Source organism: Leuresthes tenuis, unplaced genomic scaffold (genome assembly GCF_036924035.1).
Source record: "Leuresthes tenuis unplaced genomic scaffold, fLeuTen1.0.hap1 SCAF_10, whole genome shotgun sequence".
NCBI classification, from domain to species: Eukaryota; Metazoa; Chordata; class Actinopteri; order Atheriniformes; family Atherinopsidae; genus Leuresthes; species Leuresthes tenuis.
In genome coordinates this window covers 17,223,919-17,249,240 of record NW_027325364.1, presented here as the reverse complement: position 1 = coordinate 17,249,240, position 25,322 = coordinate 17,223,919, and the positions used below count along the sequence as shown (strand labels likewise).

Sequence of the window (25,322 nt, the reverse complement as noted above, 5' to 3'; positions counted from 1 at the left end):
GAGCAGTGTAAACTATTAGGAATTAACAGACACTCTTCACATGAGGCAAAGTGTTTCATTGCATTTTATTATAGCTTTGCGTGGCTTAGTTAATATTTGCCTTTCAGTTTGAGCACCTCGCACACTCTTCTCCATGATAAAGAATGATACAGCCGACACATTCAGCTGTGACTTCAGGATTCAATTGGATCAAAATGCCATTATACAGGCAATTCATCGCTCATTTTCTGGTTGTGTGTGGACATTAAAGCTGGGGATTAAATTATAGGAGGCCAAATAGACGCATCTAACCCTTCCAACATGAGGACCCTCTGCCAAATCTAATGCCGTTGGCCCTGAATGACAGATGAACGATGCATTGCTCAGAAAATGACTTAATTTGACAAAAGGAGCGCAACATATGTCAAGATAACACCTGTAATTACACCTGCTTGACGCATGGACCGCATTTTGTGCCCGGCGTTCAAGTCCCAGGGTAGCAATTTATCTAAACGAAGGGAGCATTTTGACTAGAACACGTTCGGCTGCATGATACGCTAATTTGCAATAACAGGATGTTGCAAAATACTGTTCAATACCGACAGCAGGACAGGTGTCAACAGAGATGTTGGGAGCTGCACTCTGATGATAGTTATTTTATCAGACATTTTATCAGCTGCCACTCAAAACCGTTAACAAACAACGACATCTGCATGGGCACCGTTGTCTATGAATTTATAATAACATATCATCACAGTTCTGAGAGAGGCTGTCAAAGGCAAAGCATCACTGTCTATCACAGGGCCTCAGCATGCAGCAGAGTGCTCAGCACGAAGAGCAAAATCTCACCGGCAGGAAAGCTGCTGCTACACATTTACCCACGACATAAAAAAAAAAGACACCTTCCATTAGCCATCTTATAGGAAATGACTGACGTCTGTGATTGTCATGCAACTGCAAGGCAAACGTGGTTGTAAGATTAACCCATAGACAGCAATTTTCTGCCCTGAAGGGGAACCTTTGTCACTGAATCACACATTAGCTCCAGCTCTGTAAAGGTAACTGAGGTATACACTTCACAGGGTAGCACAGTCCGACTATTTGAGAAATGAGAAGAATGATACGTCTGGGATTAAAACCAACGATAAACTTCGAGTAAAATTTATGTAATTCATCGACTTCTTACATTGAGCCCTCTTCCTGTCTGTGCTGTCAATAAGTCTAGCAGCTCTTTGCAATTCTCATCAACAACCTGACATTAAAAGAATCAATAAACTGAGTAGTGTGAAGTTAGCTCTTAAAGGGAAGCTCCAACACTGCATCTGGTTTTAATTCAAACTGGGATCGTTATCCAACAAGGTCACTCCGGACCATCTGTGTCTCTTTTTGAATCCCGCTTTCATGTTTAAAGCATACTGTCACCTTTTATGTTTTTATCAAAGCAAACACTATACAAAAAAGTTTTAGAATATGTAGCGCATCCACAAAGAGTACGTTGGCCTTAGAAATTGTCTTCACTTTCATAGTTTAAGAATAAAATCTAGTCAGCGCACGGATCTAAGCCTTGTTTTATGCACTATAAGTCAAAGGCCTACATATGAGTGAGAAGTAATCCCCTTCATCCAAAATCATGTGGGATTTAGAAAACTAGTTTAACTCACAATATAAATACTTTAAATATCAGCAATACGATGTAAAAAATGTGGAAAAACACGTTTGCTACTCTTGACAAAGTGTCATCTCCATGAATGTAGAATCAGAAATTATTGCTGACCTCCTCAGCCTGAAATTTAGAAACACTTACACAGAGTTCTGACGCAGCTACTAGACCCGAGAGAACTCTGTGTTTTAGGATGCAACGAGTGACAGTTCCACGACCAACTTTTCCGTCTCAGTTAACTGTTTTTGGTCAATAAATTTAAAAATATATTCTTTTCAAAAACAGCGAGCAACTTTGTTATAATACAACATAAAAAAGGTCATACTGCAAAAGATTGTATATTTTATCCAAACAACAGTCCAAAACACAGACGTCAGATTAAAAAAAAACTGTAGATAAAGGGTGCGGCAGTCTGATCATCTATTTTATAATTTTTGGTGATAAAATCTTAGAAAACTTCTTTGTCATTAAATCTCAGTGCAAGAACAACGGCGAGGAATTTTGTAATTAAGCAATTTTTCAGTTCCCAGTGGGGAAAAAAATCAACTGTACCTCCCCCACCAAACCAGATTTAGCCTGCAACTCAGAAATTTCCCACCCTCAAAATCCAACATGGCTGCCCCATGCATAAAAAGTGGTGAGAGCTGCAGTATCACACTGTTTAGTGGCTCTTCTGTCGATATGTGTGGGATTAAATCAGCCAAACAAGTAGAAGTGTCCAAATTCTATCACCTAAACACTTAATACTCGTAATATTTTGTTATCCTGTATTGCTAACATTTGCTAGTTTAGTCACTTAGCACGACCTTGAAAAAAATGTTATTGGTTTTCCGACTTCCAGCTGGAACGTGGACAGCTCAAGAATGATGTCATCCCCAGCTCCAAGTTCCAACTTCCAAGGCGCATAAATCTGCATGTGTAACACGCTTCTGGAACTCCACTAATCCCTGTTTATACCACTCAGCCACAACATTTAAACCACTGCCAGTAGAGGTCAATGAAAGAGACCATCTTGTTACAATGCAATGTTCTCCTGGGAATTCTTGGATCCTGGTGCTCATTTGGCTGTAACTTTGACATACAGTACCTGCTTAAACTTTGTTGCAGACCGAGCACACAGCCCCATAGCAGCAGCTTCTCCCAGAAGAACAATAATCCTATAAAATGTACAGTTTGAAAAAGTTTTCTTGTTTCTCCTCTGCGTGTTATCTTTTAGTCTCTTGCACATTGCCTAAATTAGTTCCACAGAATCCCTCTGTCTCACTTACTTTTTTAAAAATTTCTTTGATGTCTTTCTCCCTATAATAATATTCTTAGTGCCATATAATTCTTGTGTCTTCTCCTCCACCTCACATCTAATGTGAGATTCTCCCAGAAGCTTTACTGTCCTCCATCCAGTCTCTTTTTTCTATCCCTGAGGCGTCCTCCTTCTCGCTGCTCTCCTGTCCCAGCTGGAGAGCTTTCTCCTGGTTTCCTGCCTCCCCGATCTCCTGGTCTCTTTGGCTATCCCCCCTGTCTGTCCTGCCAGCGCCTGCACGTTGAGACTTGCGACTGAAAGCAGAGGTATGAGTGAAGAGTTGAGGGAGGGAGGCAGTGGATAAACCAGTAACAGAAAGAGGATGGATCACTGTGCTTCTTCTTATGGAGGACAGGAGGTTCTGGGTTCTGGGATGAGGTCGAACGTGTTTTAAGGAGGAGTTTTTGCTCGATCTGCTTCTGTTGCAACTCTGCTTCCTCTGATCCTCCACAATATCATCCAGCCCTACAGGAAAGCGAGGAATTAGTTAATGCAATCCACTGGGGTATCACTGTGTGTGCTGTATATTGGCTTTGGCAGCTGTCTCACCATGAACATTGTTAACAATTCTGCTCTCCTCATTCTGGCTGCGCCTCAGGTCCAGAGCTTGTTTCACAGAGTCTAAAAGCCCAAACATCTCACTCAAGGAATTAAGTATGAGGGCATCTGACAAAAAAAAAAAGAAAGAAAGAAAGAAAGAAAAACAAAAGTTGGCTGTAAAGTTTGAATGAACAATAAATTCAGCAGTTGTAGAGATAGAATTTAGAGATAGAGCCATTTAATTATCATTCCACCCTACTGTGGGAACTGACCTGTGTCCAGCAGGTTGGCCTTCTCACTGCGACGCTCCACTCCTTTAAGAGAGGTTAATATTTCTGTCTGGAGACTGGACAGGACCTCCCCCATCAGTCCAGAGTCAGCGACATCCCTCCACAGACTCAGTATTCCGTCTGGAAGGAGTCAGGTAGGACATAACTAGGATTTATGGAGAGCTCCGTGCATGTGTTTCTTTTCCGTTTTATCAGACGGCGTAAAATTGGCCCCAGAAAAATTCGAGCGAGTCATGAACGCACCATTATAGATTCGATTTGTGTGCAAATGTGTGCTCCTGTGTAGGCTGAGGACAATACACGCTTGAGATAATAAGAAATCTGGGATAAATATGCTGGAGAGGGGAAGTCGGGAGATGTCTGGGGTAAGATCTGAGGAGAGTCGAAGCACTGAAAATGTAATAAAGTGAAGAGGAAAACACAGAGGGAGATGTCAAGGTTGGTGGAAGAATAAAAGAAAAGATACGAGGAGATAAAGGAAATGGGAGAGGTGCAGCACTCGGAGCGAGGATGTTAAATGGGTGACAGATGTGGGGAGGAAAGTGTTGGAAAATGGGTTAGGAAAGTGGTGCTGTCGGAAGAGAGAAAGGAGGGCAGGACAGATTTGAAGGAGAATGAAAAATGACTTGGGATCTGCGTAAAACTGAGTGAAACAGAAGTAGAGAATATTAGTGATGAAATGTCAGAGGATGTCGGAAATAACTTCTTGAGAAGAAATGCACGCACATCGGTGTTTGCTTAAACTTCTGTCAAGATTAATACAATATTTCCAGTGAAAGCATTCCAAATCCCATTTACAGCTATCTGAGCTTAAATTAATTCATTCCTCCGTGTCAGGGAAGTGCACTGCTCGCACCACACAAACCATATTTCTGTATGTTGAAGAGTAGAGCTGTAAGCTGACTACGCTTATTAAGAATTGTCAGCTTGTTCTAAGCCCAACACTGTGTGCAGGGTAGGAGTCGAATCAGTCATTCACACTGGCCGAGGCCCAACTGGAACAATGCCAAATCAGGTCACCTTTAAAAGCCCTTAAATCAAAGCTCAGGTCCCAGCAAGAAACGGTCACACCTGGAAATGTCAACTGCTGTCGCTGGCCACATAAAGGGACATGACTCTCTGCCTGCCTATGATCAGCAACTTTTTAAGGACAGTCTGCAGGACTGGCTGAACATCTCAAAACTGCAGATTCAGTGGCTTGTTGGGTCAAAGGGCTCCAACGGACTGCAGAACAACTAATTAAACCCTTACAAACCTTACAAACACATAGCTTCCTGTAGATAATGCCTCTTCCCATGGGGGAAAAAATGTCTTTGACAAGTAAACTTTCACCGCTCCCACCTTTAGAATATGTTATAACATACAACTTCATAGAAATTTTGTAGGGAAACGCGCGACTGACACAAAACTGCATATATACCCCTGAATTAAATGCCTTCTAAGCAGAACATCTACCACTATAGCGTCTATTTAACACCCCAGGGGGCCTTCAGTCCTGTGTTCAAGTAGGTGCACATGCAATACACCAATGGAAAACTAAGCATTTCACAATCCTGTGACCGCAGTGGGTAAAATGCGTGGCAGATACAACGAAAACAAAAATCACAAAAGAGGCAACTTACGTAAAAACCCTCCCAGTAAGCCACTGATCAATGATTTCCATTGACATGGGTCCCAAAAATCCACTCAGGTAAAGCTTTTTGTCCCCAGAAAATTGCTTCTTCAATAAAATCCCACAGATGGCAGTTACATTATCATGTGGTTGGCAGCTGTGCCTCATCTTTCAGTCCCAGTAATACTTTGATTGATTCGGACAGTTTAGAGGGGGGAAAAAATAGAGTTTGCTTTCCAAAATCCAGCTTTTACTTCATGTGGTTCTAGAGTAGCTCTCAGTTTATTTGGGTTGTGCCACAGAGATGCATTTTAGGAAAATTTCACCAGAATTGGAAGAGGTTACAGTGGGACACTACAGGTCAATAGCGGATGCCATTTTTCCTACTTCAAAAAAATGTGTGGTGGGGCACAAATTTTTCACCTATATACTGTATGTACTCTTATATTTACCTGTTGTTTTGGCCCTCTTTCGCTTGGCAGAATGCCCGTTAGCTGTTGTGGGGTTTACAAGCCGCGGCTGACCATTACACCACTCTGCTGTTGCACCGAACTTATCCTCCAAGGTCTCTTCTACCTCAGATAAATTATGCACGTCTCCTGAAATGGGAACAAAGCACAAAAATGAAAACACGAAGCTGGCTGAGGGGACATTTGATCTGTTTGTTCAGCTAATTTTGATTTGTATAATTTTCCACAATCTTTTGGCCCCTTTTTTTGCTTTTGCACGATCTTCAAGTTTGTCATCTCAGTAATACAACAGGAGCTGAGGAAGCATAAATGGAGGGAGAGGGGGCAGTAAACTGTAAATGCCAGCTGAAATCTACCTGTCAAGGGAGGCAGCTGTCCTCCAACAGGGTCGAGAGCCAGACCCGACAGGCTCGGCTGCACCGCGGTCCCCAGAGGAGGCCGCGTGTTGTTGATCAGCACGTCAAATTTTGTGCTGCGGCAGGTGTTGCTGCATACGGAGTCGTGCTGGTAGAAGTCTATCTGGCCAGAGTCCATCATTTTCCTACAAGGGGACAAGCGGGTCACAGTAACACTGCAAAGTATTTCAGACAATGAGAGATATTAGGAGTGAACTTGCTGAAAAGTACTGACAGCTTTTCAGTGGTTTGTTTGATGCAGTGCTCGCTGATTTGGCCTCAAGCGGAATAAAGATCAAAGGAGCAGATACTGCCTGTTGAGTTCTGAGTGTTGACTCACGGTCACACCAACAACAAGTGCAAACACGATAAAGTGGGGAGAAGCTGCACTCGGCAGCTCACACACGAGTTATTTGATGCTGCTATCATCATAACTCCGCTTACCGACAGACTGAGGAATGTAGTGGCAAACTGACAGAAACAGACAGACGCTGGTATTTACAAGAGTGCATGACATTGAGCTTTTTTAAGGACTGGCACTTAAAAAAGTAAAGTCAGCATCAAGGCAAATCCCACAGAAAGGCATATATTTAACGTTTCATATGTGTACCTAAGCATAACGCCTCCCAGTCTGATGGCCCTCTTCCAGTCCTTCAGCGTGGCTTTCCCTGCCAGGTGTACAAACTGCTTCGGACTGATGAGCTGGTCATTATGCTGTAGAAGAGAAGACAACGCAATATGTGACATACTGTATACACAGCAAAGTAAGTGGTTACACTAGAAATTTAATTCCTACTTTGTGATTCCTCCCAATACGTCGAAGTTTAACATCAAAGCTTAATTGAGACGAAATCCTAGACTGACCGGAGGACATCGAGTTCAAAATGTATACGGATTCAGCGGATCGTACAGTGTGTACATAACAAATATGTAAACAGTGTGCGTGTTTATGCGTGAGTCTGCATGTATGTATGCAAAAGTGTAAAGGAGCATTTCACGTTGGCATGCATAGTTGTGGATAAAAGCAAATTTCCTGTCTTGTCAATATGGACTTGACATTCCTGCAGGGTTGACCCAACTGCAGATGTGTGAAAAGGCTATTTTGGGGCTATGCACAGAGTCCCTGATGATCTTACATGCCCTCCTAAAAACCCCAGTGGGATAAAAGTCCTGAGGTGAAGGGAAAGCTGAAAGATGCTGTGCACTTCATGCCAAAAACCCCTCCGGTCCTCAGCAGTGCTGTTTTCGCACCAGACTACTTATAGGAAGTACAGTCAGTGCTGGGACTGCTTGATAATCATGTGAAATATTTTTGATATGCCTTGTACTGGCTAATATTGTTGATATAAAAGGGTGAAACATATGTGTATTGTTCTCTTAGTGATTAAACGGTAAATATATATCCACGATATGCAGATTTGTGTCCATTCATCCATCCATTTTCCATACCGGCTTGATCTGATTCAGGGTCAGACTTGTGTGTGGTGTATAAAAGCATGCATGTATCTCGCGGATTTTATGTGTGATGGTTGTTGCTTCTTGTTCACTTCTTTTTCCTCAACAGTCACTGACTAAAATACTAAAGACTTAAAAGTAATGGGGTGGCCATGGCTCAGGCACTGGAGTGATCCTCCAATTGGAAGATTTGTGAGTCAATTTGCACAACATCAAAGTGTCCTTGGAAAAGCCACTGAACACACATGTGAGTTTGGTGAAAAAAAAAGGAGGCACTGCATATGTTATATATGCTGTATGTAATAGGAAGTACTGCAAGAGTGTTTGTGTGAATGAGTAACACATCTTAAAGCACTTTTGTAGGACCTAGATAAGATTCAAAGGAACTATACGGTATATATGGGGAGCATTGATAACGAGTGTAACGAGAGAAAATGTGAAGATAAGTCTGTGTCAATGCATTAAATAATTCCTAGTTCACCTCCTTTAAAACATATCGACTTACCTTGATGCATCTGACATTGATTCCAGGGCACACAAACTTCTTAAACAGCAGCACCGCCCTGCTGTCTCCACAAGTGATGGGGTAGCCATACTCAATCTCGTCTCCCTGGGCTTTACTGTCATCTAAACGTTAAAAAACGAGAACAAAACCATAACCACCTGCAGTGTCTCTGCAATGCACAGTCACAAGACTACCTCCTCGGATGACAGCAAGATTTATCAAGACCATAACTGCAACCCAGGAGGTTTACCACAGCTCTCTATTATATACCACATGGTAAATAGCATTCCGCCCGGGAAAAACACCATCTGAAATTCATTACAGCACTAAACAACACTCTCTGCTCTTGAAAAAAATGCCGATTTGATATGATGAGTCACTGGTGAAATGTGGCTGTGACAGGAAATGTGTAGTTTACTTACCTTGATGGGTCTCTATGGCTAAAACGGTGGTGCCAGTCTCAGCAGTGTCGTCGTTTAACCTGTAGAGGGCGACAGATTCTCACATATAAACAAGGATCATTTCACGCTACATGCGTTTGGGTCTGTGAATAGCAGCTGTTTGTTCACCTTTCGAACAAGTTACTGATCGTGTTTTTATCCACATTGCCTAATTTGAGCTTTATCTGTGCCTAAACATGCACTACACTGAAAATGGGAATGTAGATTGATTTCATATAAATAATAACACAAACGTGTGAAAAGAGGGGTAAAAAAACAAAGTATAAGCAATGTTACCCATGCAGGTGCAGTATGACTTGATTCTTATTCTTTTTGCCACTGTACTCCCCCTCCTCTTCCTTCATCGTCACGAGTTGCCCTGAAGACACGGTGACCTCAGCACCCGCCATCACCCCTCCTCTCAGAGCTGCACGCAAGAGAGGATCAGGCAAGCATCTCCACATCCAGATCAGAAAACATGCATGCAGTTGTGCCCGTTTAATGCGCACACAAGTCCGCGGAAGCCTCCCTCAACTTATTTTTCTTGCGTGCCACTGCCATCAAATTTAGTCACGGTGAGTTTTAAAAGACTTAATCCATGCACACCGGTGGTCCCAGATTAATGGAGAGAGTGCACGTATATAATGAAAGAAACTCGCAGCTTTGAGTCAAACCTGAGTAGTGAGACGGTGATTGTGAGATCAGAAGACAAATAAATCCTGTAAAAGTGTAGCACGCAACCCCGTTTTTTGTTTTAAAAGTTGAGGTGTTCTGAAGTATGGAAATAGCGAAATAATTCAGTCATTTAAAATCATCTACGTTCATAAAAATAAACATGCCCTCATTCCGAATTTGATGCCGGTCAACAAGATGCTGGAAAGGTTGTGTCCACCGACAGTTTTGGAAAGGGCCAAATGTGATTCAATACATGAAAATACTCCAATTACTTAGTCATATTCTACAGCCAAAATCAGCACAGTCACATTAAAATTGTTGCAGTGAGGGGTACCACTTTTGACACGAATATGATGCACATAAGAGACAATAAATGCAGTTCGTAAGATCACTGTAAACAGTGAGCTGACACCAGTCTATAAGGATCAAACCTTTTGTAAATGCTGCCGTGGCATCTGAAAAAGTTATAGTCCAATTACAACGTTGCCATTTAAGGCAACTGCCGACTGTGTTACATATCTTGGCCATTTTACAGCATATAAATTGTTTGTTATTTAGGGTCATTATGTAAAAAAAAAAAAAGTCATGTCAGTTATTTCAGTAAACGACTACAGAGGTAAATGATAAAGTCCCAATAGTCATTTGAGTCTCCCTGCTCTGTCCACAGTATTATTTCAGTCCCACACAAAAAGAAGATGCAGATAACAACACTGACAAGCACAGAAAGACTAACGCCGTCTGTTTGGATTATTCCAACTGGAGCGAGTCAGAAGAGGCTGTCCTGTCATGGAGTGAAAAGCAGACCATAACATAATCGTCAACATACTCCACACTAGACAATTAGGCAGCCTATGTTGGATCCCCAACAGTTGCGTGCCTGTCTCGCCCTCTTTTACCTTCTCAAAGTGACGTCTGTTGATGCGGCAGCACGCACAGCCCGGACAACAACAGTACAGGACGCACTCCTGCTCCAGAAAGGCCAAAAAACACACTCAACACACACTGAAACTCTAAAAACACTCCAGTTTAAATGAATGTAACATGATAAGATAACGTTACTCACCGTGTTACAGCAGGAAATAATACATCCTGCGCTTGTTTGAGAGGAACGAGAGCATGCGCCGAGCTGCTTCGCTACACTTCCTGCAGTGAAGGCAGCATTTGCCTGAGAAGCATCTGTCCCGCTGTCACGAGAAGCGGTTTGTTGGCACGCGATGTGTAAATCGGTCAAACTGCTCTTATGGGCCTTGGTTTTTAGCGCCTCCATAGGAGCACGCAGGCCCGGAAAGATGTCAAACCTCATAACATCTTTTCACCAACACAGCAGGGAAGACAAAAAAAAAACAAAAAAAAACCGATTTTGTTCAACGCGCACATTATTGTTTAATATGAATGACGCTTTCACGTTAGTTAGTGATTTTGTGACTTCTGCTCAGAGCTGTTGTCTTTTCGTTGTTGTCCTTATTTTACCAGTAGGTGGCAGGTTTCGAACAGAAATGAAGGTGGGTCGACAGGGGCATACACAAGGGAGGGGGGGTGGATTTCAAAGTGTTCTTGCTCTACATGTTGGCTGTTAAACGTGACATTTCCCACTTATAATATAGTAACTTCATGAAACATTTTGTACAGGTAAGTGCAACCATCTCACATCCATCTGTATTATTATTATTATTGACTGGTCTCGGATCACCACACAGCCACACATAAGCCCGCCCCCGTTCGTGAATGGAACGTTTGGGACTCTTTGATTGACAGTCGAAGCTGACCAATAGAAGGTCGAGTTTGCGACTCGTGGCCAATAGTAAATATCCAGTACTTTATGCTGGAACTTTTCTTATTCCAGTAAAAACTCTAGACGTCGAAGCATGCACCTTACCCTTCTCGCGCACAGCGCTGGGAATCATGCTTACAAAGTGCGAAAACGTCGGGGATGCTGTGAAGTCTCTTTTTGCGGGTTTTTGGATCACTTTTAGCGTTTGTTCCGTCGGCGTCCACGGCCAGGAGGGTAAGAAAACTTCTTTTTTTTCTCGTGTGGACTATTTTCCACAAGCTTGTGATAAGATAAGGATTGTGACGCGAGATTGGAGTTCAAACATCTTGTCAGCCTACTGCTGACGAACTCCTCGGTAGGTTAATAGCTGGCTTCCTTGGTGCCGAGTTAATGTTTTTTACATGATTATAAAGTCTAAACAAACCTAGGACGAGCATTGATAGCAACATTCTTTCAGTTTAAACGTATTTACTGTATCGTTTCCTCAGTGTGTCATTTAAACTATTGTTTAAATTCGAAAAAAGAAAGACAGAATTAGCTGATAATCCTACTGTGTCAGTGTGAGCCACAGGAAACGTATATTAGTGTAACTTTTTTTTATTTGTTGCTGCTGGGGATATACTGTATTGCAGATTGAGGTGGGTACGAAGGTCGACCGTGTGCTGTCATGGTAACATTCTTTACATACTCTTCCCTTATTAATGTGTTTACCTGCTAATCCCAGCTATCTTTTCCCACCATTTTTTTTTCTCCAATTTTGTTTAACACCAGTTAAACCCAGTATGAATCACAGTGACCATGTATACTCACGCATACAGAGAAAGAACAGTTATTACCCTTGTAGACGGTGACTCCAGCAGTCAGCCATACCACAAATCCTTGTTTTTGTCTGTCTCTGGGTCTTTGATTTCCTCATATTGGAAGATGATTAAGTCCTGGGTAAATTATCCATTCTGAATCTTTCTTTTTTTTTTTTTTTTAAGCTTTGGTGGGGCCGGGTTTTGGGGCCAATGCTGCAACTGACATACCAGAGGGGTTAAGGCTATGTAGTGACAGGTAACACAGGTGAACATCCTTTCTGCCGGTGTGGACCTGTAAAGACCTGCCAGCAAAACCACAAGTGGAAAACAGAGTTGCTGGTGTGCTTCTGGTTGACTCTCTTCCTGCCGCGCCATCCACTCTGAATCCAGCTCAGTGTAATAAACCCCTCTAAATTTTCCCGAGCTGGCCCGAGCAGACTGACTGCATATCAGTTTCTGAATTAAACTGTTCTGGAGAGAGACTTTAGTTGAAAGAGTGTGTTGAGCAGGACGCAATCCCAGGCCAAGCAGAACTTCCCCCAGCATTGCTGCCTCGGTGGCCTCCCACAGGAAGGTGACAGATCCATGCTCTGTTGCCCACGGTTACAGTATGTCACTGTGGCATTTCCAGGGAATCCTTCAGGGGGCTTGAGGAGGGGCAGTGACATTCAAAGGCTGATGGTATTTGGAGCTGAAGATCTGCTGGGAATCGGGGGGGAAACAGCCGGGGTGATAGTGGATGCATGACACAGGGTGAGTGGGGTGGTTATCTAGAATTTTCCCATCAACGCTTTTGCAGAAGCCTTTTATGGAAGACAAGGATGGGGTGTGCTGATTAAACTTAGTCTGACCCTGGGGCCTTTTTTTGAGTTCCGACCACGTCGGCGGCAGAGTTTTTGGCTGCGGTGTCCGCGCCGCCTCCACAGCACAGATCTGTGAAACCGCTGTGGGAATTGACTCACTGTTTTTCGGTGACCAAGGAGGATGTTGGACCGTCTAAATATTTGTGCTTTCTGTTCCAGTCCCAAGTGTTAGTCACAGTGGTCGGAGGTCAGAAGACTCAGTGAAAAAACATTAAAGAGAAGTTGTTTGCAGGGAAGCTATTTCGCGGTTCTCGTGCCTTTCTGTTCGAGATAAAAGCCCAGTAAGAAATCCCAGACTTTTTTGTAAGTTTCATTTTAGTGGATTAAATCTTTGGAGATGGTCCTCTGCCACATTCCCAGTGCGGTGTGCATGTTGTAGTGTTTATGAGCGGAGCACTTTCCTCCCTGGCAGTTGTGTCATTGCTCAGTTATGATCGTAAAACATGCCCAGGTCTGCAGGGCACGTTCAGGTGAGACTTGTTAGCCATTAGTCCTTAAATAGCACGACAACAAAGCCCTTAATATTCCGTCTGTTTGATTAAGACCGTTGATGACGAGACTGTCTGCAGTCATTCTGGCTTTGCTGAGAAATAGTCCCACACTTGCTACAGCTTTTCTCAGTTGCAACATGCTTTTATATCTGCACAGCTCATAAATCCCTTGCCAGACAGCACCTGCTCACTGTGCAGCTGAACTGTCAGGAATTATTTTAGTAATGAACTGGCTCAAGCTCGTCAGGTATGAATATTTGCTGTTATATTCACCTTTTAAGTTTTTGCATTACCGAACAAGAAACTGGAATATTACGACTTGAAAAAATACAGAAAATAATCAACTTCAGCCTCCCTGAAAGAGCAGTGTTGTGTTTTGTCTCGCCACAGCCCTTCTTTTTGTGCTTGTGTTATGTCAGGTAATGGCTGCGGACATACGCTGCTGGGAGCAGAGTCTGGCACTGTAGCGTCTCAGAACTACCCGGGCACCTATCCCAGCAACTCCTGGTGTAAGTGGAGGATTCGCGTGCCGGAGGGGCGGACGCTGCGGCTGCTGTTTGGAGACTTCGACATTGAGAGCAGTCCGGGCTGCAGCAATGGTTCTGTTGTTATCACAGACAAGAATGGAGAACTCAGCATGGGTGAGAACTAAAAATTCTTAAATGCTCGCTGATGTGCTTTTTACCTTCGATGCCGCTGCAGACGCTCTCCCCGCCGTGATTGTACACACAGGGCACGCCATTCAACTGACACACCTATTCTGCAAGAGACACACGTATGTTTTGCAACCAGCTGTATCAAGTTGTGTCCCGAGGGCATAGATATTTGACAGCAAACCGAAATGAAGGTTGAGACATTTAGGGGAAATAGATATTCTGACAGGCTGCTGTTGGATTTATTAATGGCCTCCAGAGAACCTCGTGTTTTTTGGGGGTTTTTAACCGTTGTCTCAGGTTCAGCATAGTTGTTCTTGAATGTGTGTAGATTTCCCATCTTATGGTTCTGCTCATCATTATAGAGTCAAGTGTTAGTTGTGGGATTTGTGATGTAAATGGTGCAATTAGTAAGCTCAAGGAATTTAGTGCAGATGTGAGAGAGATGTCTGTGGCCTCTTCCTAACATGGTGGGGGTAACCACCTTACCAAAGTCTTCAAGAAGATCCATCCTGTCGAGTTGAACTGAGGATAAACTGTTTTATGTGGTTCGAAACAACCCAGAAACCACCGAAGTGCAGGTTTGCGTGGATTAAAAGCTGCTGAAATCCAGGTTTCACCGTCTACAGTCAAGCCAGCTTTGAAAGAAAGAGGCCGCTGGTTCAAAAACGGACATCTTTAGATTAATCCGAAGCTCTCAGCTGATAACATGTGCCAAGAAAATACACTCTGGAGGAGGGTTTTATTTTCAGGTGAGAGTCTGGCCACAAAGATCAGGGGTACGTTTGGAGACTATAACAACTGTAGACCGTGACTCTGGGACTTTTTCCACTGCCAGTCAGCTAGAAGGTGTTCCAACAAGTGACTCCAAACATACGATAAAGTTGGCTGGGGTATGGATTAAATTAAGTTAATGGAAAGGCCTTCCCAAAGTTCAGACTCCTGTCTTTGTAAGAATATGTTCATCAGTGCTATTAAGTCAGGTCTGTGCCAGGAAAGCAAAATATTTAATTTCACTAACAGTTCAGCCAAGAACAATGGTCAAATATCCAGCCAGATTCTCCCAGCAGCTTGTTAATGTCCACAGAAACATGTTTGGTCAAGTTCCAACTTGTAAAGGAACATACAACGGGCATTAGGCGTGTTGCTTTCACAGTTACGACCCTTTTCTTCTGGGAAATGATCCAATTCAAAGACATCATTGTGGCCCAATACTGCCACGGCAACTATGTCTGTGATGAGTAAGTTAGCTGCATGTGTTTTCCCAGGTCCAGTGTGTGGCAAGCTTGGTGCAGCACAGAATGTGACACTCAACAGCAACGAAGTGACGGTAGCATTCAAGTCAGGCCCGCATCGCTCTGGACGAGGTTTTCTTCTCTCATACACAACAGACCAGAATCCAGGTAAGCCTGCGTTTGATCGACCGTGCTTTCAGACACGCTGATGAACTTCTCTGTAACCGGGTCATTATTATCATGGGATGAATTTGTACAAAGTCACATTTGTTTTTATTTAATTTGCGTGGGTGTTACAGCTGCATCTCATTGTTACTTGGAGTCCTGAGCACATGGCTTACTTTTACCGATGCCTTATTCATCAACTGTGTGTGCGGGCGCGCTCTTTATTTTATAGGTTTAAGTTAACCCTGTTTTTGTTTGGATATTTGTTCTGGTGTATGGGGGCTTGTGCGTTGAGGTCTGTGAGAGCATGAGTCACCGCTTATTGGCATTCGTCCTCCGTCGCCATCTTTGCTCTGGCATGTTTGCTCAGACAACAAGAGTTAGGACTCCCTCTCACAGACTGAATGGAGCGAGGCCTCAGGCTTCAGTCTGTCACTTGTACAGTCTTCATCGGTCCCGTTAACCACTGCAAGCCCGCGGCCGTCCATTTCGCTTTGCCTTTTAATCCCATCGGTTGCTGATTTAGCTGTTAACTCTCCAGCCGCTGCCTTTTTGTTTTTTAGGTTTTGTAGAGCGGGTTCATTGCAAAAAGGCACAACAACTTAAAGCTCTTCTCGTGCAATTCGACGGAAAATCTAGACTTGTCTGCTCTCAACTCTAGACTATAATTACAGATAGTCTCCTTTTCTCTGGATGAAGTAATCTCAACTGTGAAGCGCGTATCATAGCTTCCTGTTTTTCAGCGAGTTGTTTATAAAATCAGGCAGCGTCTGGAGTGGCGCACACACACAAACCACTGTCTCCTAACTGTCATCGCACCGGGGCCGTTCACTGTCCTCGTGAACTGTGACTAAAGGACAGTAACAAAGGGTGCAGTCACATCAACAGTGATGACCGGCGTTGCCTTAATACAGCGCGCTTCGAGCACGCCAGACTGCCTCTCACAGAGTCTGTGATTGTGTGCTGAGCGAATGGAGGGGAGGGATTATTACGCAAGCCTGAAACACAGGCTCCCCATACTGTTCAAGTCCCTACTGCACTTTCCAAGAAGGTGTAGATTAATTCTGGCATCTGCCTTTTTTTTTTTTTTCCAGATCTTATCTCATGTTTACAAAGAGGGTCTCATTTTAACTCGCAGCGGTTGAGGTAAGCAGTTGGCGCCTACATCTCCGACAGCAGAGTCGGTTTCAGTGGCGCTGATGTTGGGTTGACTAACGTGTCGTTCTGCTGCTCCTCAGCGCTTACTGCCCCGCTGGATGCAAGAATGTCACCGGGGACGTTTGGGGGAACTCTGAGCAGGGTTACAGAGACGTAAGCAAGCAACATTTCACTAGGCGGCCTTGCTGCGTTTGAATTTTTGGGATTAAAAGAGAAATGTCTGACAGTGATCCATCGTCTCCCAACTCTGCCACAGACCTCAGTCCTGTGCAAGTCTGCGGTCCACGCTGGAGCCGCATCCGATAGTGTGGGAGGTCGCATCACCGTGCACCGAGGGAGGAGTCTTACACTCTATGAATCCACCTTTGCCAACGGGATCCTCTCGAAGATGTGCGTTAGTTGTTGTTGTTGTATTCCAGATCAGGGTAATGTCTGTCAGGGGCCAGTCTGACCATGCATTGCTGCTCTTTTGACAGGGGATCGTTATCGGAGAAGAAGCTGCTTTTCAGCCAAGGTATGAGGCAGCCATGACATGTCTAATTGCACACTGCAAATTTCCCCAACATATATATATAAGGTGGTTTTCTAAAAGTTTTTTAGCCAGTTTGCCGCAGGCAGAGCAGCTATAAGAGGGAGGCAAGCTGCACCTTTTTTTTTTTCATGTTAGAAATGAACATTTCCTGTCGTCATGACAGCTGCAAGCGTCTGTTCCTCTCAACTTGGTATAAAAAAAGCAGCGTCTTGATATAAGCAACTGAAGTGGCCAACGTTGCTGTGCGTCTTAAAAAAGAAAGTTACATAATGGGATGCTTCCATCAGTCGATTCCTTCCTCTCGTCCCCGAACAGAATGCAACAACATCCTGACCGTCTCTGGTCTAAATGCCTCATCGTTCTGGGACAAAAACAGTCAAGAGCACAGACTGTTCTCGTCCTCCAGAAACATGGAGTCCAGCCATGACTTCCTACACTGGGCGGCAGACAGAAGTGATCCAAACCCGTGGGTGGAGATGGAGCTGGGTGATAGAAGCAGCGTCACAGGTGTGGAAAATATATATTTAAAGATGAAAAATGTTTAAAAAAAAAAAAAACTGTGCTTCAATAAAGCATTGGTGATATTTTCTATTTAGTGTAAAGTAACACATTGTTCTCTTTCCTCAGGAATAGTAACAACAGGATCAGATGAGAACTACATCCAATCCTACAGTCTACATTTCAGCAAGGACAAAAAGAACTGGAAGCCGTACAGAGGCGCTCTGAGCAAGGAACAAAAGGTTGGTGGTGGGCTGTACATCGTGAGGCTCGTTTCAGACAAAAGACGTCGGGAGTTCTCTGTGAGGAAAATAACTCGCTCTTTCCGGCACCCAGGTGTTTCAGGCCTACACCGACGGCCACCTCAAAGTGCTCAACAGCCTGTTTCCTGCTGCTGTGGCACGATTCGTTCGCCTGCAGCCGCTGAGCTGGCACGGAAGAGCTTCGGCGCAGCTCCAAGTCGTGGGCTGTCCGGCTGCAAAAGCCACACCGAGGTCGCGGGCACCCGTAGGTGAGTAAACCGCCTCCGTTCACTCGGTCAAATTAGCAACCGGCCGCTCCAGATGTCAAGTTTTTCTCTCCTCCTGCTTCCCCCCCCCGACAGAATCTCCGTCCATCAAAGTGAACGTGGACATCTCGCGCCCGAGCCCCTCTCCCACCCCCACTGAGGGCTCCGTGTTGGTGGAGACGACATTAAGTACGCGCTTTTATCGCCATCTAATTGGCTGATGTGACATTTCTCTCCCAGCATTTGGGGATGTGTACAGGTTCTGTCAGTAAGGGCATCGTATTATGCGCTGTGATGCCGCTTTGTGCTTCGTGCATCTCTGTGAACTGCACGCCTTCTGTAACTGTTCAGTCACTGAGACGTTTGAACTCTTCCAGGCTCCAGTCAGCCGGTCATAGTGGCAGTGGGAGTGGTCCTGGGACTTCTAATGTGCGGGAGTTGTTTGTTAGCTGGAATCTGGTGGAAACGAAGGTACTGTACAAAGGTTCAAGCTTTTTTGGATTATTGAACATTTGCCACTTTAAAGAATCTTGCTTGTTATAACTCCCTAAATATGAATAGACCTCTTTAAAATATCCTGTTTTTTGATTATGCAAATCGTCTTGTTTGGGTTCGATTGTGTGAATGAACAGAAAGTCTGACAGCGGACTGCTTTTCATTCAATATGTCGGCTAATCGCAGCCAGAAACTACATCTTGCATGGAAAATACCTTCACGGTTTGCTTTAATCTCCTCTGTACAGGAAAAAAGAGTCACAAATGAAGTACTCCATACCCACAGGTAAGACAGGCCGCACGTTCTTTTCGGCACTTTCGTGGTACGTTGTTACAAACTCTTGACTTTGACTTGGCATGTCTTTGTGTCTTGCAGATTGTCAGAGTTTTAAGGCGAAGAGTCTCCCCTGTCCACAGTCAGAGCTCATCTCCTACCCGCTGGAGCGAAACGTCCACGACGCTCTACCGAGCCCCCCTCTTAACGGTGAGAATTGATGCATATATATATATTTTTTAAATATATATAGACTGCATTTCTGCACCCCACCCATCTGTTCACCCTGCTCAGTCCTTGGCTTCAGTGGTCGGTTTGTGCAGCTCATGTCAGGCCTGACAGGCAAACAGCTCTCTGCGGGCTGTCCATTCTTCCCCTGGCTCAGCCTATCACCCAGTCACAGTACAAACATTCCTTTCTCTGCTCCGCAGAGCCTCTCTGAAAGAGACTCTTTAATTGGAGCTCGATAAAGGCCTTATAGCCCCCCCCCCTCCCAAGCACCCAAGCGGTCCCATCTCTGCGTCCCAAATCTCCTCCCCCAGCAGGGGCAGCCCTTCACTCAGACGTCCAGTGAGAAACCAGGCAGACGGGTTGATGCTAAGACAATCGAAGCTCCAGCAGAAGTCCGTCTAATTAAAATGGCTGCGCGGGCTCTTGAGTTAGCTCTAAGCCTCCCACGCCACAGCCTCTGGATGGAAGTCCTATGTTCTCAGCCTCGTTGCCTTATTGAAAGAAAAGCATTTGCATTACTACTTTTTTTTTTTTCCATTTCCAATAGACTTTTGATCTGAATCCACTAACCTGTTTAAGGCTAATAAAGCAGTTCTGATGCCGATGGCTCACACAGATTCAACTATAGACACGTCTCACTTATACATACATTTCTAACTTAGATCATTTCACTCTGAGTTTTCTTTGTTTTTACTCTTTGAACTTCATAGAAAAAAAAGAGAAAAAAAAGACGGGACAATGTTTGTTTGGACTCGCTGGCAGTCGTGTTGCCAGCTGATGTCCAGAGCGGACAAGTTCACCGATGAACCCTGTCAACAACCACGAGCTCCTCTGAGCAACTGTCGAGGATCTAAAACTAAGTTAGTAGCGCACTGCAAATCGGAGGCAAACTGTCAAAGTTGAGGAGAGATCTGTAGGAGCAAAACGTTCGGATCAAGCTGCACGTCTACAGGTGAGAAAGGAAAAGCTTCACCTCCATATGAGTGCAGAGGAGCTTCAGTCGTACAGGAGGGGAGCTGCACAGATCCACTACACATTAACAGTCATCTGGAGGAAATTGATGAAAAGGAACAATTCTGAGTTGGAAATATTTCAGTTTGTGTATCAGCTCAGTGACTCAAATAACACCGCAAATAGAGGCCAGATGGAACAGAGTTCCATACGAACAGCAGAAAATTCTGAATGCAGTTTCTACGGTAAGAGCTGAAGGATCAAGGATGTGGTTATTCCACCTCAGGGGTAAAGTTGTTGTAGAGCTCGCAGTAACCATACATTCAGTCGTCATAACAGGTGGAATAAAAAGAAATCGGATCCAAATATTAATTTAAAAATAGAGAAATCCCAAAATTACTGTTTAGAAATACAGTTTCAGTTGGGATGACTTGATCCAAAAAGTCAACAGTGATCACCCTCAGTAAACTGGGAGATCTGAAGCTAATAGTATCTGTGTGTGTGTAAGAATGCCCGGTCCATTACAGTTTGAAATGTTGGTTTGCTGAAGGGCTCGCATCTGTTTGTTTCTTTTTTTTTTGTTGTTGCTCACCCAAGGTCACACAAACCAGTCCTGTTTAACTGCCCAAATTCAATTTTTAGGCGACGTTGTTGCCTGAATAAAACCTTTTGTTTACAGAGAAAACTGTAACACTGAAAGCATTATGTTGAGAGGCATCGGAGATTGAATTAGAACTGCACATTTTCTGGTGGCATTATGTACGACTGGTCTTTTATATTGAATAGCATTAAATAATGAATTGCATTTGACAAGTCTAGCTAATTGCATCCAGTATAGATTATGCTGTTATTCGAGCAGAAACCGATGGCCCCGTTTGTGAATTATCGCCTCATTTGAAGTAACAGATAGTGTCTGGTGTGAATGGATGACTTCTTTTCTTTCCAGATTACGCCGCTCCTGCTCTCACAGCTGTCGGACAGAGGGTCGGTTCAACGTTTAGACCTTCTTCAGACGAGGACTACACCACCCCCTTCCCTTGCGTCCATTACGACACTCCTGGCAACCTTCCAGAATACGCCGAGCCGCTTCCTCCAGAGCCGGAGTACGCCACCCCTTTCAGCGAGCTGCCCTCCGAACCCTGCCTGCCAACTCTGACCGGGATCCTTCACGGCAATCCGCACGGACCTCTCGCTCCAGCGCCATGCACAGGTGTCAGGACCACACCGAGCCACAGTCAGTATGACTGCCCCTCACACAGGATGCTGTCCAACGGCTACTGCACTCCGGCTGTGCACGCCACTGGCCCACGGCCACTCAGCACGGTCTACGCAGAACCCAAGCCGAGTGACTCTCTACTACGGAAGTACACATGAAGAGGCTTGGCGAAAGCAGTGAGGAAGAAACGACTCCGGTGAACCAAAACGTGTCGAGATCAGAGGCGCATTCGGAGTGATCTCAAAAGGCCGCCAGGCTGGACGGTGGCGTGCACAGCGAGCTGTAGCCACAGATCAGGAATCACTACTCATGGATTATATCAGGGTTCACCACTCAGAGCGCAGGATGGTCTGAGGGGCCAAGTGGACAAAAGTATTTTCCTTTCAGGAAGTTTGTACAAGTACGTTGTTTTGTTTTGTTCTTGTGATGCACAAAGAAGATGCAGGTTCAGGTGCATCCTGAGACTTTAATCACGAGCTGCACTTTCCGAAAAAACACTTAAAAGAAACGTACGCATCAATCTATTTAACAGTTAAATGCCTAACAGTGGATTAAATGTTACTTGTCCGCACAAAACATTGTATTATTTACAATGTAGAATTTCAGCATTTTATACGAAGCACTGTAAATGGTACACTGTAACAAAGTGGTTGAGAGTGTTATGATTACATATGACCACTAGGTGGCTCTGCTGAGCTTCAGGCATCTAACAATAACGTGTTGTATGTGTCATTCCTCATAACCCTCATGTAACATGTACATAAAAAAAAATACCTTTATGTAAGACATTTTTTTTTTTGTTTTGGATTGTAATAAATAAAAAAATAAAATAGAGGCACAAACATACAAGGTGGTGGTGCTGTGGATTGTTTTCTTTCCCCGAAATATGTGACCCTTGTTATATCTTTGCCATGCAGCATTCTTTCATCTGTTTGACTATTTCTCTTAAGGGGAGAAAGTTGCCAAATAATTTAAATGCACATAGCTTTTATTCCCACTCGTTTTTCACGAAAAGTCTAAAAATAGATCAGGTTTCAAAAGGCAAACTTTTTAAACTTTTTCTGGTTACAGGACATATTTTGTAATGGGACCTGGGGTCAGTCCACAATGTCGCTGAAAGCTTCATTAGAGCCAAATTTGTTGTGAGGCTTTGACTAGCTTTGAGAATGGAATAAAGGTGATTTAAAGACCTGTAACGGTGTCAAACTAGGAACCAAAATCATTGTCACTCCAGTCTTCATTGTGCTGGGAACACACCTTATTGAGTTTTTGCATATAAGCTGTACAGAATCTCCCAGAAATCCACTGCGATGCTGTGAAACACAGGAAAAGCTTTGTTTCAGTCTCAATAGTAGCTGAAAAAGATCCAGAGCTGTATCTAAAACAATGAGTGAATAGCTTCAACAGAGCTATTCACTTTGCAGTTTAAATGTTCAGCCTGTTGTGTAACATCTGCACTGATTCCCATTCATTCACTGTGATCACAAACCCCTTCTTCTGAGCTGAACTCTTTCCTTTGCCCCTCCTCCTCCTCTTCCTCTTCCTCCTCCCTCTCTTCATGGGAGTAGTGCTCCAGTGTCTGGTGTCTGTTCCTGGACGGGGCATCTTTAAAACGCAGGCCACAGTCCTCGCATGCATACAGAAGCCCCCCTCTTTGACTGCCCGCTCCTGCTGCCTGAGATGCGCTCTCGTTTCCACCGAGCTGGCTGGAGCTAAGATGAGCGGCGGTCAAATCTGAAGAAAGGACAGAATTTAGCGCCGTGCGGGAATTGCTGCCAGGGCTGTTCTGAGCAGTTAGCCCAATGGCGGTCCGGGGCAAAGTCCTCGGGCGGCCGGGGGAACAACCCTCAGCTCCTGCCTCGCCGGTGTGTTCAGGCGCCAACCCGTGGACCGTGCGATAGTGGAAGCGGATCCCAGAGCGGTTAGAAAAGCCCTTCCCACAGATGCTGCAGGTAAAGGGCCTCTCACCTGTGTGGATGCGGGTGTGAATTTTGAGAGCTCCTGACTGGGTGAAGCACTTCCCACACTGGTTACAACGGTAGGGCTTCTCTCCTGTGTGGGTCCTCTGGTGCGCCCGGACTCCCGCCAGATGTGGAAAGCCCCTGCCGCAGAAGCCGCACGAGTACGGCCTTTCGCCCGTGTGAATCCGCCTGTGGATCTTCAGAGCTCCGGACTGGCTGAAGCTCTTCCCGCAGTCGGGGCAGCAGTAAGGCCGGGCACCCGTGTGCACGTTGAGGTGTATGCGGAGGTTGCTGTGAGAGTTGAAGGCCCTGCCGCACTCTGTGCAGAGGAAGCCGGACGGCTTGTGGGCGTGCTCGGAGCGCTGGTGCTGCAGCAGCTGCGAGGGTCTGGAGAAAGAGGCGGGGCAGTGCATGCAGGGATGCTGCGGCAGAAGGGTCCTACCCCGGTCCTCTTGTTGCGGTGCTTGTCTGTGCCGGCGGTGGCACATCTGAGAACAGGCAGGAAGCGGGCACTGGCAGGACAAACAGGGAAGAGGACCAGAAAGCTGTGCAGAGTGGGCGAGCTGAGGACAGGGTAAACAAGATGTTAAAGGGCAGTGGTGGTGATGAAAATGATGATGGGCATGGGTATGAGAGAAAGGAGAGTCCGTGCCTTCTTGCTGGCTCAGCAGCTGATTACAGGTTTGTAGGCCGCGGTGGCAACAGAAGCAGGGAAACATGGAAAGATGGGACATGGCGCCCAAAGACGCTCTGGAAGGAAGATCTTGGCTCCGAGTCCCTCTGTCTGCATCCTCGCCTTGCGGTCGGTTTGACGGCCTGGATGTGGCGCCGCCGCTGCTGCAGGGCACAGTGGTGTCCGGCGAGCACGTGCTGAGGTCTTTGGGCTGGCACGGTGCCTCCGAGCGCGGCGATGATGACGAAGACTGTCTGGGCAGCAACGTTTCAAAAGATGGAGGGGGACTGGTGTACGGACAGCCGGGGCAGGAGCAGGCGTGATGCACATCTAAACCTGAGGGACAAATAGAAAACTATTTTTTTTAAGGAAAATTAGAAAAAGAAAGAAGAAAAAAAAGAAGCGAAACGATCTAGTTTCTAAATCCCAACCTTGTCCTCTGTCTTTGGCCTCTCCCCTCCTCTGTGATGCCCCAGGATGGCCCTGTCTGCCCAGGGATGTCCCCCCCTTGTTCTGGGCGGGTCGAGGCGGCTGGAGGTGTTCGAGGGTAGTCGTTTTGAGTCCCAGCGAAGCGGCAGCACCGCCCCACGCTGCGTTAAGCGCATCTGGCTGATTCTTAGATGGGTTTCCAGATGAGAGGAGGTCACCAATGAACTGATGCATCTCCATCCAGGAGCACGGAGCATGCTGCGAGAGGTACATAAAGCATGAGTGGACAGGCCGCATGTGCTGTATGAACAGTCTGAAACTGAAGTCCGGGCTACTGACAGCTGGCAACAAATCTAAAGGGCTCGCGGCCTGAGCCGAAACCACCCACTCCTCTCAAAATAGACCGTAAACGTCAAGTGACAGCGTCTCTTACTTACAATGTCGCCACCTTTGTCTTTGTCCATGAATTCAAGAAAACGTTGGCGCAGGATCGACGACTCTCCTTTACAGCCACGATTTCAACACCTCGCACGCGCACTTCACGGTTAAAAGCAACACGTGCGACGAATAAAATGAATTATATGCACGCTTTTGTTGGGACATTGCGACGTGCAGCTCCACTTCAAACCACCAACAGCGTTTCTGTTTCCGGGTTTTTTTAGTCACGTGACCGAGGCTCCAGCCCTTTTGTTCCGCTCACGATAACCGCGTGTACAAAAGTCCATATTGAATCCAATGTGTGGATGAGTATTCGTCAATAGTTTACATTTGCTTCGCCCAACAGAGAATGACCTACATTCAGACAGCAGGGACAGAAGGAGTGAGCACAAACTCGTGCAATGTCACTTAAACATCAAATCATTTAAAAGCACCATCTCTCTGTTGATTATAAAGTGGACAAGCAGAGGATTTCCACTTCTGAACAGTCAAACGTAAATACTTCCAGAGAGACAGCAGTGCAATTACAGATCCAACTGCTGGGACTGTGGAACAAAAAGGAAATCTCTAATCCCAGCGAGAAAACAGAATATGTGTGATTCAACCCAACTCCTATGGACATGATCATGACAAACTCTGAACACCAGAGTTCAGTCATGGATC

At 45.1% G+C, this 25,322-nt stretch overlaps 2 protein-coding genes and 1 pseudogene across 6 annotated transcripts; 1 reads left to right on the top strand and 2 right to left on the bottom strand.

Moving 5' to 3' along the window:
* Nucleotides 1–46: 46 nt before the first annotated feature.
* Nucleotides 47–10,619, bottom strand: LOC140316587 (glucocorticoid modulatory element-binding protein 1-like; annotated as a pseudogene).
* A 524-nt stretch (nucleotides 10,620–11,143) lies between these two features.
* LOC140316584 (discoidin, CUB and LCCL domain-containing protein 1) lies at nucleotides 11,144–21,958 on the top strand. Its single transcript, XM_072394476.1, has 15 exons — nucleotides 11,144–11,323; nucleotides 13,663–13,884; nucleotides 15,165–15,299; nucleotides 16,391–16,442; nucleotides 16,535–16,607; nucleotides 16,711–16,844; nucleotides 16,931–16,968; nucleotides 17,302–17,493; nucleotides 17,614–17,726; nucleotides 17,821–17,995; nucleotides 18,089–18,181; nucleotides 18,370–18,463; nucleotides 18,735–18,772; nucleotides 18,863–18,970; nucleotides 20,889–21,958. The coding sequence occupies exons 1-15, from the start codon at nucleotides 11,221–11,223 to the stop codon at nucleotides 21,314–21,316; spliced, it is 1,998 nt and encodes a 665-aa protein (XP_072250577.1). The 5' UTR covers nucleotides 11,144–11,220; the 3' UTR covers nucleotides 21,317–21,958.
* LOC140316586 (uncharacterized) lies at nucleotides 21,624–24,859 on the bottom strand. Of its 5 annotated transcripts, none has more exons than XM_072394481.1 (3): nucleotides 24,655–24,859; nucleotides 24,224–24,479; nucleotides 21,624–24,128 (listed from the first exon to the last, which is right to left on the bottom strand). In XM_072394481.1, the coding sequence occupies exons 2-3, from the start codon at nucleotides 24,459–24,461 to the stop codon at nucleotides 22,627–22,629; spliced, it is 1,740 nt and encodes a 579-aa protein (XP_072250582.1). In that variant the 5' UTR covers nucleotides 24,462–24,479; nucleotides 24,655–24,859; the 3' UTR covers nucleotides 21,624–22,626. The 5 variants fall into 5 exon arrangements, with proteins under 5 accessions (XP_072250582.1, XP_072250580.1, XP_072250581.1 ...); XM_072394479.1 differs by having other exon boundaries at nucleotides 24,659–24,859; XM_072394480.1 differs by having other exon boundaries at nucleotides 21,624–24,122; nucleotides 24,659–24,859.
* Between the last annotated feature and the right edge of the window lie 463 nt (nucleotides 24,860–25,322).

What these genes read in the sequence shown, in the direction of transcription:
- LOC140316586 (XM_072394477.1), bottom strand. Translation starts at nt 24,518, where the DNA reads ATGCGGCCTGTCCACTCATGCTTTATGTACCTCTCGCAGCATGCTCCG. An exon ending in GGCCAAAGACAGAGGACAAG is followed by an intron (nt 24,129 to 24,223) that starts GTTGGGATTTAG and finishes TTTGTCCCTCAG; the next exon opens with GTTTAGATGTGCATCACGCC.
- LOC140316584 (XM_072394476.1), top strand. Translation starts at nt 11,221, where the DNA reads ATGCTTACAAAGTGCGAAAACGTCGGGGATGCTGTGAAGTCTCTTTTT. An exon ending in GAAGCTGCTTTTCAGCCAAG is followed by an intron (nt 16,969 to 17,301) that starts GTATGAGGCAGC and finishes GTCCCCGAACAG; the next exon opens with AATGCAACAACATCCTGACC. An exon ending in GGAATCTGGTGGAAACGAAG is followed by an intron (nt 18,464 to 18,734) that starts GTACTGTACAAA and finishes TCCTCTGTACAG; the next exon opens with GAAAAAAGAGTCACAAATGA.